General features: G+C 38.6%; 1 protein-coding gene across 1 annotated transcript in view; it reads left to right on the forward strand.

The window, feature by feature from the left end:
- The window catches only part of LOC126249274 (protein eva-1), a 308,032-nt gene that overhangs the window by 230,423 nt on the left and 64,217 nt on the right, over window positions 1–13,392 (forward strand). The window contains exon 3 of the mRNA XM_049950928.1: window positions 7,594–7,737. Coding sequence (XP_049806885.1) covers window positions 7,594–7,737 — 144 coding nt within the window. The remainder of the gene's footprint in view (window positions 1–7,593; window positions 7,738–13,392) is intronic.

The following is a 13,392-nucleotide window of genomic DNA, read 5'->3' on the forward strand; positions in this document are numbered from 1 at the left end:
GATTTTGCAATCAATAAAAGCTTCACAGTTTAACTGAGTGTCTTGACTGATGACAGGAATTCATCTCATTGATGACAGCTGGGTAATGACATCGTCAATGGCAAACAGTTCCCCAGAGCAGTCTTTGTTATGTGTTCTTCTTGGAATAGGTTTATGAGTCTAGGGCTCTGATCTACCATAGTATTTGATTGTTTGTAAGTCCTGCAAGAATTCCCATCTAAGAATAATGTTATGACTAAATTCTGTTAAAATGACAAGTTCAAAGGGCTGTGTACTTTCATACAATACATGCTCCTGTTGGCTGGATGTTTTTCCGATTTTTGACTTTCAACACAATCATTTTTGTATCATGGAACACAGTTTTCATTAGCTGACAATGATAATCATCCAATATTACAGAAAAGGAAGCCAAAGTTGACTGGTACCTGGACAGGACGGATGTTGATGTTTACATCAATGAGATTTTCTAGCATCTTGATGACTGTCAGCTGCGGAGGACTTTGATCTCTGATGCCTCACCTCCATAGATGATCCCCTTGCTTAGTTTTGTTGAAGTTAGTGGTTAGGCGAGTGGCTTGTACCTCTTTACAGTGATGGGGAATGGCTATGGCGATTTGTGGAGCATCCTTGTCCAGGGTACAATGATGGGCTTCATCCCACAGGTCAACTTTAATTGTCTGCATTAGAATGGCGTAACAGAACTGTTGTGATGGTTGACATCTGGCAGCGTAATAATCATCGAGAACTCACCTTCTTTCTCTGCAGTAGTGTACAACATGCCTGGGACATCAACAGTGGAAACACATAAGCATTTCATCTTCTGTCTTCCAAATGTTTGTTCTTCTGCAGAGCATTATACTTGGCAGAGGAGGTGGTGATACCAGTGCTGGTCAGGTGCTGGTTTGTCATGTGGTAACTGTGCATCAGCCCGAGTTGCCCAAGTAAATTTTTTCTGGCGTTTTCGCTAGTGATGGAGGTTAGGGCTAAAGGTCGATACACATCTTCTGAAACGTTTTTATTACCTCCTGACATTTCAAGCTGACATTCATGACTGTCAGCTCCTGCTTACTCAGTTTGAATGTTCTGCTTTCTGTAAAATGTCATAACTCTTCTCTCACTACCTGGCATGTAACGGGTTGAGATCATTGACATCACTTGACGAATTCCTCAGTTGGTGTGAGATCCATTACCAAAAGTGTTTAACACACATCGTCTATGTCTCCTGTCATGAAGATCTGAGGTTTTGTCAGCTTCTGTCATTTTCACATTCACATTGTGAAATAGTCAAAACATTCTGTATGTAGAACCGTGACATTTCCCTATTATATTGGGCCCTATTCTTCAATTTTTTTGTTGCTGATTGATGCCAAATGTTTTCTCCACGTCAGCCTGGACTTATCCCACCTATTTAGCTTCTCGTCATTGTCCTCAAAGTGCTGTACAAGAAAAAGTACACATTTGCCAAACACATCATGTTATTCAACCTATTGTATTTGGTGACTCTGTTGAATCCTTTCAGCCATTTTGTCAGATCCTTACCAGCATTTCTGGAAAATACTGGTGGATGCCTGATGCACAACTACTGAGTGAGTGAGCTGGTGCATAAGTTACAACACTGACTTGTATTTGGGAGGATAATGTTTCAAATCCCTGTCTGACCATTGAGATTTGGGTTTTCCATATTTTCCCAAAATTGCTCCAGGCAACTGCCAGGAGAGTGAATATTGATTTTTAATTTATGTACTGAATTATGTGTTATTTTTAATTTAGGTACACTGTACTGCCATACTATTCAAAATAAAAGGTCAAAGCAAATTTTATTCTTTTAATTATTAACTTGTTGAAACAATAAACCAGAAATGTTTACGAATTTGTTGTTTTGTGTATTTTTAAAGAAATGTTCCTTAGGATTCAATTTTTTCTCCTAATAATTTAAGGACATATGATATGCTCCAGCTTAAAATATTTAATACATTGCTGAATGATATGGTTCATTGTATAGGCAAGCACAATTTATTATTCCTTCAAAATTTTGTTTTTGTAACTTTAACTTTGGATGGGATAATGAACCTAAGTACACAAAAACATTGGTCACGGGAAATTGAAACTAAATATTTGCACGTCATTTTCTTCTCAGTGATAACATATCAAAACATTCCAGCTGGGTAATCTTGCTGATTCTGAGTGCCCTTTTCATTTTCCTTAGTTTTCTTCCTGTTCTTTGTTTTCTGGTCTCCTTTGTCATGCTTTCAGCAGCTTCTTCATCTTTAGTGACACATTACCTGTCCACTCGCAGCACCCCACTTTTCATGTTGTCCCCAGTTTTGATGCCTAATTTGCTCATGCTTTTTAATCTGCTTGTTACTCCATCATTAAAACATATTATGGCATCCATTACACCAATCTGAAAAACCTACATGCCAACAAAAACAGGTTCCAGCAAATATTCCCAAATACAACTATTAAAGTTTCCAATTGGATTCTGTGTTTTTCCATGTAAACATTTTTACAGAAGATAAGAACCTGAAGCATCTCTGTATATTGGTTTTAGTTCTACCAGAACAGTTTCTGTAAATGGGGTACGCATGTGTATGTTTTCACCTATTTGTTCAAACCTGTCATACTTGCAGCATGAAGTCTTTCATTTGGGCAGAGGCCATGGTGTGGATACTCATCAGTGAATATTCTGGGAGACATAACTGCTCAAATTACTTTTCTCATCTCATAGCCCAGCATATTTTTGATGTTTTTTTCAAAGGCTAGACCATTCTGAGAGATTTTCTATTTCTGATTTGATGAGTCTGCCTTTCCCACCAATTGCTTTGCTATCAGTGAGCTTTTCCCTGTCGTGTCCTTGCAGAGCTTCATAATTCTTGCCCCCATTCTCTTCTGCACATGTCCTGTACAGTCATTTTTTTTTAAATTTCAGTTCCACCATATGGTTTATTAGCCACAACACTGCTGAAGCCTTTAGAGTCACCATGAACAAACTATTAAGTGTATCACACAGCACATGTAGCAGTCTATCTACTAAAACTAGAGACTGCCCCTTGCTTTCCAGACCATCACTGAAACATGAAAGTTTTTGTCACATTTGTGTTCATTTACCCTACTGGAACAACCCTGATAGTGCTTTGTCAGACATTCATAGCCCACCACATGGCCTTTATCAACAGCAGTGGCGGCTGGTGGACTGAATTTCTTGAATGTGGAAAATACAGCATTTAGTGTATCAGCAAGTGATGTAATTTAAATCTTCATTTAACACAATTTTTTACTTTGGTACCAAAGTATAAAAATTTACAAAGAAATTTGGTTTTTGAACTTTCCTGCAGGCAAGACAGTAATTTACTGAGTACAATTAAAATGACATTCTTACCTTAATTAATAGGTCTCTCTTCTCCTTCCCTTCTGCAAAGTGGACAATTTCAAGCTCATTAAAATTCTGCATATTCAAAAGTGTTTTTTCTATAGAGCATATAGGTAATGCACTCACTCCCTCTTCTTTTATAGTGTCTCTAGTGACAGTCTTTATTCTTTTCAGCATGGAGGAACACCTCTCATTTTCTGCTGTTGTCATTGGTACTTTAAAAATCATCCATAAAAGTTTCACTGATTGTGGTGGATCACTTTCTAAATTATTGTTGTTGATACAATTCATAACTGTTAAAGCTCCATTTTCTGTTTGGAAATCATTTCTAATGTTTATGGCTATAAGTTCCTGCCACAGTTCATTTTCGTTTAAGTCAAATAATTTAACTTTAGTCTGAAATTCTGTGTCAGGGAACAACAGCTTGTGTTTTTGAAACAAACTGGATTGGAATAATATAGCTACTGACAAAGGTGCTAAATGGGAAATGTTCATCAGTGTTAGTCATAACAAGGTCATAGACTTCCTCTGCAAGTTTTACAGGAGTGTACTAAATGGAAACATTTTGGGTGGTGATCTCTTCGTTTTCATTCCCCTAATCCCAGTGCTGATCAAGATCAAGAGAATTTCTCATGAGTTTTATCACTGACTTGAAATCAGAAAGCTTTGCCATTATCTACGTTTCTATGTTGCAGCTGCTTGAACAAAATTTCATGGGATTTTATTGAAAAACTGAAGCCAAAAGAGAAACTCTTGGTCATTGTTAAGAAGTTACCAAAACCCAACTGCTTTAGCAGTTGTTGAATAATCATTGCAATCATCTTCCTCAATTGAGAAGAAAGTAGAGAATCCCTGTAAATTTCTAAAAATATTCAAAGTTCTTTTTGTTGTGTTGCACAGCACTCTACAATGAGGTTGATTTTTCAGGCATAACAGTGTACAAATTTTGTTCTTTTGTGCACTACTTTCACTTTTGCCTGCACCTCATTGTGCTTACCACTCAAAACTGAAGCTCCATCATAACTCTGAGCTATCAGTTTTTCTGGAGAGTCATCAATCTTTAATATGTCAGGTTCATTGAACACTTCACTACTTATTCTTGCAGCTGTATGATTTTTGCGTGTTGTTAAATTTATAAGCTCTTCATATATTTCCCTTTTAATTAATATTGAACAATAGTTCATAGATACAAGGTGAGACAAAGTTGCACAATCTGTCATATCATCAACTTCAATTGTGACGTAATCTGTTTGCAAAATTTCTTTAGAAATCAACCGGTGGCAAACACCTTATATAGAGACCAGCACCTCAGTCTGAATTGTTTTGGAAAGCCCCAAAAATACAAAATTATTGGTTTTTTCAATATATTCCTTCAACGTGGATCGTCCAAAGCCTGAAAAAAGCAGAATTCTCTGAGGTATCTGTTTCATCATGTCCTCTTAGTGCAAGTTCAAATTTCCCACAGGATTTGATACAGTTGATCAACTTGCTAAGGATGTAAAGATTCTTAGAAACATCTTCATTAAACTTCTTAATCCTCATTCTGTAAGCTGTATCCAGCTGACGTCTTATATTGACTTTGCCAAGCACAGCAAACTTGATGCTACTGTTCATGGTAGTTCACTCATTTTTTTGTTTTTTAACTTTTTCAGCTAAATGTTTAATGTCTGATACCCCATCTGTGGTCTAAGGACGTTTTGCAACATGCATTACCAGACACATGTAACAGAAGAAACCCTTCCTTATTCCACATCCACACTGTCAGTTTGCTTGTTTGCGTAAAGTAGTAGCAAATTTTCTGGTGAAACTACTTTTGCTTTTGCATATATTTTGAATCTGTATATGTTTAAATCAGGGCTTTGTGGTCCTAACCTTTCCAGTCCCAACTTTTTATCAAAAGTAAGATTTTTTTACCACCAGAAGCTAAAATATTATTTATGTTGTTTACTCCGTCATTCTAAACGGGAAACTAGCACATCATTTAGTCACTAGTCTGCACTTTAAATAGTCTAATTCACATCAAAACAACAATACTAGTGCCACACACACAATGCTACTCACACTTTGCTCACTTTGCTTGGGCATTGCTCTAAGCAGCCCTAACGTAACGCACTAACTCCACCCAACTCCCAGTATGCCCATCTTTTCACACATGTGCATTGCCTGCCTTTAAACTGCCAGGGTGGTTTGCTGAGGATCTGACAGTTGAACCATTCTAAAAACATTGATAATTCACTTACGCGGGCTGGTAGTCAACCCATTCTAAAAACACTGATCATTCCTATACATGCACTGGTGGTATGTGCAAAATTGAGTTAATTTTTCTTACATGATTTGTACATGCTGCAACTTTTGTCCTTATTGATATTATTGGGAGGGTTCTGTCCTGGAGTCCTCAAGGAATAGCTGCCGCTGATCTACAGAGGTAACTGTGACAACTCCATTTGGTGATGTATGACCTCTTTTCTGTCAGAAACTGTGCAGTGCACCAACAATATCAGTAGATTGACAAATATCTACCATTTATTTGCTACTCTGTGCATAGATGCTTCACTGACTTCTGTTAGGGCATAATGCAAATACTTATACTACCTTCCAAATTTGATAGGTAGCAGGAGGAAAGCCACAGAATATCTGCGTTGCTTTTTTCCCTTCACGATACACTGCATGTAATAATCAAGGTGAATGTTCACTTCACTTTATTTCAGGCATATTACAGGAGATGTCATTTGTTACTTTACATACTTGACAGTCCACTACAGTTTTTCTGGATAGGCTTCTTCTTTTAGTTATGTCCTCACTAAAAGTAAAGGATTTTTCACTATTACGGTATTGACGTGTAGCAACAGTCAAAAGAAATTCTGAAAAGCTTGCACTTACTAATTGAAATAAAACCATTATTTACACTATTTACAACACCGGAATCATCTTCATTTTTGGTTTGATGTTTCAACTTGTGTTTTGAAGAATTGCCTGGTGAACTTTTAGGTGTAACTTCACTTTGCTGCTGCATAGCAATTTCTTAATTTTTATGATTTCCTACAACGCGCTTGTTTTGATTACCATAAAATTTATGACTGCAATTAAACTTCTTCATTTTTGGCACTTTATGATGTAAAATGATTGAAATACTTAGTGACAGCAACAAGTTTATGACACAAACACATGGAAAAAACATAACTAAACGTAAGTAATCTACATATATCAATAGAAAAATCAATCACAATAAATCCCTGCTCGTAGTACAGTCAATATGTTCTTCAAGGATATTATGTAAATGAGTTGCTATGGAAATAATGGCGCCAAAATTAAATAATGAGACATTGCAGGCAAAGTTTTTTGTTTGAAGCATTGCAGGCAAAGTTTTGTGTTTGGCAGTAATGTGACAGCTAGGCATTCACATGTTGCATCTGCTTTAAAAAGGATTTAAACATGAAAATGAGGTAATATATGTAAAGTACATATTTTTAGAATCAGGAAGAAACAGAATTTTATTGAAAAATCCATTTTTTGTTCCCTCGTGACATTCAGGTCCACTTAAGATGGATGTCTCATATGACAAGCTGTTTGGTGTTATTCAAAGTACTTAATGAGCATGTCATGTAGCAAGGTCCATTACACCTTCTGAAGAAAGCAATTTTAAAATTGTGGAAACCTAGGTTGAAGGTTCCAATGAACCTATATTTGCAATTGGTTGGCTGATTTTTTTCAACATCTCCAAGTTTAATGTCATACAGTTGCTGAAGTTACAGCCATGTTTACGATTTTTTTTAGAAAATACTTTTAAATAAGATGTGATCAAAATAAAGAAGTTGTGTGGCCTTCAGTGTAACTGTATATTTCTTCTTGAGTAGCATATTTAAAATGAAATTCTTTCTTGTCTGTGAAAGTAAAGAATGCTTAAAATCTACTGGTTTTTGTTTCTGACATTATTTAAATGTTTCATAACTGAAAATGATACTCATCAGTAATTTATGACTTGTACTACAAACATAGAGGAAAGAAAATGTATGGATTTTGTGATATTTTCCTTTGAACAGTCTATGAAATACCCAGCTGCATAATGTGTGTTCTGCTTGCCATGAAGGTAGTTTCTACATATAGGATAAATGTAACTTGATGTCACAAACCTTAATCAAAATATCAGTACATAATTTCTATCCTTAATGCTTCACCAAATAGCCTAAAAATTCTAATTTTGAATTTTATCTGCTTTACTGCAGCATGCCTGGTGAGCTATGCCACAGAAATTGTCATGAGAATGTGTCATGGAAAACGTCGTTGCACACTTCCTGCTGATTCTGAAACATTTGGTAAACCCTGCAGAAGTGACTCACGGATGTATCTCAAAGTTGTTTATACATGTGGTAAGTATGATCACATATTGTAATGCTTCTTTTGTCTTTTATAACTGGCTCTGTTGAATTTAGTATGAAAAAAATAAGAATGAAAAATATAACACATTAAAAGTATGTAATATTAAGTAGTGATGAACTGTGATTTTTTGGCTTCAAATGAAATATGAATAAATTCCTGCCCCCCACATTGATTTGTGAAGTACTGAGAAGGTAATGTAAGCATATGCTCATTTAGTTATTTGTTCATCCAAAAAGTCTTTCCAGCTTGTGGAATACAGTATAAATATTGTGTATGAATGTGTGCAAATGTTCATGTGTCCAAAAACAGACAAAAACACACACACACACACACACACACACACACACACTTGCTCTTACTCTTACTTAAATTACAGAAACAGTAGTATTTAACAACATAATTGATTTTTTCCATTAAATAGTTTGTAGTCCTTGCAGTACCTGCACTGCCTTGTTTCAAGTCTCTTGTACTTCATGGGTTCTAAAAATGTTAGGGTTTTTCATATAAAGTGAAAATGATGAAATAATTTTTTCCCTTATGTGATGGACTATCATGCATTTGTATCACACTGTTTCTCATGGAAGTTTACAAGCTAATGTCCTTACTGACTTTATATGAAAATCTTTCCTTTGCTTTGTGGTCACAATCAGGGATATTAAAATTTTCATTTTTATTTAATTCACTGTAGCAAATTTACAAATTTCTGGTATATACATACAGGGAAGGGGAAGGAATGAAGACTTTTGAAAGAGGGAGTTGCAAAAATCTGTTTATCAATCATATTGCATTGTTCTTACAGTTCTTTTTGAGTGAAGATGATGACTGAATTAGCTGTCATATTACCCTAGAATATAATTCTGTACTGTAGGATGCTGTGGAACTGGGCAAAGTAAAGTGTTTTTGCACAGTAACTCTTCTGAGCATTACAGGCAATATGAGTATTCACATGTTTCAATTTTCTGGAATAAATCTTGCATGAATGACATATATAAATTAGCAGAGGAAACAGCTAACAGAGTGTTTCAAAAAAGTTCACAAAATTTTGTTATGTAGTTATTGTATCCTCTCAAAAAATTTAATCAACTGTTTATGTTATAAGACTTTTGTACTTGGTACCAATACAAATTACAGAATGTGGCTACGAAGTCTTTTGCTATAGATCCCTTGCAAAAATGTTCTTGGTCTATTTGCCACATCAAATTCAGATAAAACCCCAGTATTATGGAACCCACATTTCCTGAATAACAAACATTTATGATTTATGAAAACATTCAGACAGGTGCCTTAAAATCAAGGAAAGTTACCAAAAAATATCAACATCTCAAAATGTTTTGTTTCAAATGTGATCTGATGCAATAAGCTATAGAGTGCAGGACACAGTATAAACAAAAAAAAAAATATGAAAAAACACAATGGTTGAGAAACATTTGTATTCAAACATAGTGAATGTTTATAATAAACAAAATGTAGTTTTTGATTTGTTCAGGTGGAAGTGTGACTGAAGTACAATTGTTCAGGTTATACAGGGTGTTACAAAAAGGTACGGCCAAACTTTCAGAAAACATGCCTCACACACACAAAGAAAGAAAATACACTCCTGGAAATTGAAATAAGAACACCGTGAATTCATTGTCCCAGGAAGGGGAAACTTTATTGACACATTCCTGGGGTCAGATACATCACATGATCACACTGACAGAACCACAGGCACATAGACACAGGCAACAGAGCATGCACAATGTCGGCACTAGTACAGTGTATATCCACCTTTCGCAGCAATGCAGGCTGCTATTCTCCCATGGAGACGATCGTAGAGATGCTGGATGTAGTCCTGTGGAACGGCTTGCCATGCCATTTCCACCTGGCGCCTCAGTTGGACCAGCGTTCGTGCTGGACGTGCAGACCGCGTGAGACGACGCTTCATCCAGTCCCAAACATGCTCAATGGGGGACAGATCCGGAGATCTTGCTGGCCAGGGTAGTTGACTTACACCTTCTAGAGCACGTTGGGTGGCACGGGATACATGCAGACGTGCATTGTCCTGTTGGAACAGCAAGTTCCCTTGCCGGGCTAGGAATGGTAGAACGATGGGTTCGATGACGGTTTGGATGTACCGTGCACTATTCAGTGTCCCCTCGATGATCACCAGTGGTGTACGGCCAGTGTAGGAGATCGCTCCCCACACCATGATGCCGGGTGTTGGCCCTGTGTGCCTCGGTCGTATGCAGTCCTGATTGTGGCGCTCACCTGCACGGCGCCAAACACGCATACGACCATCATTGGCACCAAGGCAGAAGCGACTCTCATCGCTGAAGACGACACGTCTCCATTCGTCCCTCCATTCACGCCTGTCGCGACACCACTGGAGGCGGGCTGCACGATGTTGGGGCGTGAGCGGAAGACGGCCTAACGGTGTGCGGGACCGTAGCCCAGCTTCATGGAGACGGTTGCGAATGGTCCTCGCCGATACCCCAGGAGCAACAGTGTCCCTAATTTGCTGGGAAGTGGCGGTGCGGTCCCCTACGGCACTGCGTAGGATCCTACGGTCTTGGCGTGCATCCGTGCGTCACTGCGGTCCGGTCCCAGGTCGACGGGCACGTGCACCTTCCGCCGACCACTGGCGACAACATCGATGTACTGTGGAGACCTCACGCCCCACGTGTTGAGCAATTCGGCGGTACGTCCACCCGGCCTCCCGTATGCCCACTATACGCCCTCACTCAAAGTCCGTCAACTGCACATACGGTTCACGTCCACGCTGTCGCGGCATGCTACCAGTGTTAAAGACTGCGATGGAGCTCCGTATGCCACGGCAAACTGGCTGACACTGACGGCGGAGGTGCACAAATGCTGCGCAGCTAGCGCCATTCTACGGCTAACACCGCGGTTCCTGGTGTGTCCGCTGTGCCGTGCATGTGATCATTGCTTGTACAGCCCTCTCGCAGTGTCCGGAGCAAGTATGGTGGGTCTGACACACCGGTGTCAATGTGTTCTTTTTTCCATTTCCAGGAGTGTATGTTATGTGGACATGTGTCCGGAAATGCTTACTTTCCATGTTAGAGCTCATTTTATTACTTCTCTTCAAATCACATTAATCATGGAATGGAAACACACAGCAACAGAACGTACCAGCATGACTTCAAACACTTTGTTACAGGAAATGTTCAAAATGTCCTCCGTTAGCAAGGATACATGCATCCACCCTCCATCGCATGGAATCCCTGATGCACTGATGCAGCCCTGGAGAATGGCGTATTGTATCACAGCCATCCACAATACGAGCACGAAGAGTCTCTACATTTGGTACCGGGGTTGTGTAGACAAGAGCTTTCAAATGCCCCCATAAATGAAAGTCAAGAGGGTTGAAGTCAGGAGAGCGTGGAGGCCATGGAATTGGTCCACCTCTACCAATCCATCGGTCACCGAATCTGTTGTTGAGAAGCGTACGAACACTTCGACTGAAATGTGCAGGAGCTCCATCGTGCATGAACCACATGTTGTGTCGTACTTGTAAAGGCACATGTTCTAGCAGCACAGGTAGAGTATCCTGTATGAAATCATAATAGTGTGCTCCATTGAGCGTAGGTGGAAGAACAAACTAAAATGAGTTCTAACATGGAAATTAAGTGTTTCTGGACACATGTCCACATAACATATTTTCTTTCTTTGTGTGTGAGGAATGTTTCCTGAAAGTTTGGCCGTACCTGTACCTGTACCCTGTATGCTAATCATTTGATGAAGAAGTGTTATCTGATAAAAATCTTCTAATATTTCATCAGATTGTGACAAGAAACCAGCATGGTGCAATGATTGATAACTAACTTCAAAAAGGAGATAAATTTAAGTTTGGATCTTCATGAAATGTGAGAAGTAGTACTCTTTCATTTGACATTTTATGTTGAGTCTCATATGTTGCAAAATACTTAAAGAAGGCTACAGGTCCTGAAGGAAAATTTTTGTATAGGTTCATTTCTACATCTACATCTACATAAATACTCCATAAGACACTGTAAGGTGCATGGCAGAGGGTATCCTGTACCACTACTTGTCATTTCCCCTCCTGTTCCAATTGCAAATAGAAGAAAAAATGATTGTCTTTACACCTACATACAGCCTTAATTTCTTGTATCTTATCTTTGTGGTCCTTACGTACAATGTATGTTGGTGGCAGCAGAATCGCCCAGCAGTCAGCTTCAAATGCCAGTTCTCTAAATTTTCTCAATAGGGTTTTCCAAAAGGAATCCCTCCAGGGATTCCCATTTGAGTTCCTGAAGCATTTCCATAACATTTGCGTTTTGTCCGAATGTACCAGTAAAAAATCTAGCAGCCTTCCTCTGAATTGTTTCAGTGTCTTCCTATAATCCAACCTGTTACAGATCCTAAACACTCAAGCAGTACTCAAGAATAGGTTCACCATCATCCTATATACAGTTCTTTTACAGGTGAACTACTCTTTCCTAAAAGTCAACCATTTGCCTTCCCTACCACAGTTTTCACTTGCTCATCCCACCTCTTATTGGTTTGCAACATTACGCCCAAATATTTAAATGACTTTAATGTGTCAACCTGGTCACTAGTAATACTGTATTCCTACTCATCTGGATTAACTTACAATTTCCACATATAGGGCCAGCTGCCATTCATCACACCAATTGAAAATTTTGTCTAAGTCGTCTTGTATCTTCTTACAGTCACTCAACTTTGACACCATGGCATCATCAGCAAACAACAACAGACGGCTGTCCACCCTGTCTGCCAAATCATTTATGTACATGGAGAAGAACAGCAGTCTTGTCACACATCCCTGGGGCACTCCTGATGTTACCCTTGTCTCTGATAAACACATGCCATCAAAGGACAACATACTGGGTTCTATTATTTAATAAGTCTTCAAGCCTCTCACATATATGTGAATTTATTCCGTATTCTCCTACCTTCATTAACAGCCTGTAATGGGGCACCATGCGAATTGCTTTCCGGAAATCTATAAATACAGAATTTGCCTGTTGCCCATCATCCATAGTTCTCAGCATATCATGTGAGAAAAGGCCAAGCTGAGTTTTGCATGAGTGATGCTTCCTAAAACCATGCTAATTTGTGAACATAAGTTTCTTAGCCTCAAGAATGATTATTATTTTCAAACTGAGAACGTGTTCAAGGATTCTGCAGCAAACAGAAGCTAGGGATATTGGTCTGTAATTTTATGGGTCAATTCTTTTACCTTTCTTGTACACTGGAGTCACTTGCACTTTTTTCCAGTTGCTTGGGACTTTGTGCTGGGTGAGAAATTCACAATAAATGCAAGCTAGGTAAGGGGCCACTGCCATAGAGTACTCTTTGTAGAATCGAACTGGAACTCCATCCAGACCTGGTGATTTATTTGTTTTCAAATCTTTAACTTGCTTCTCTATGCCAGGTATGCTTATTTCTATGTCATCCATACAGGAGTCTGTCCAATGGTCAAATGATGGTATGTTTGTATGGTTCTCTTGTGTGAACAATTTCTTGAATGTGAAATTTAAAACTTTGACTTTTGTTTTTCTATCTTCAATAGCCACACCAGACTGGTCAACAAGGGACTGAATGGAAGCCTTTAGAGCCCCTCAGCAATTTTACATATGACCAGAATTTTCTCAGATTCTCTG

This window comes from Schistocerca nitens, chromosome 3, assembly GCF_023898315.1.
Source record: "Schistocerca nitens isolate TAMUIC-IGC-003100 chromosome 3, iqSchNite1.1, whole genome shotgun sequence".
NCBI lineage: Eukaryota > Metazoa > Arthropoda > Insecta > Orthoptera > Acrididae > Schistocerca > Schistocerca nitens.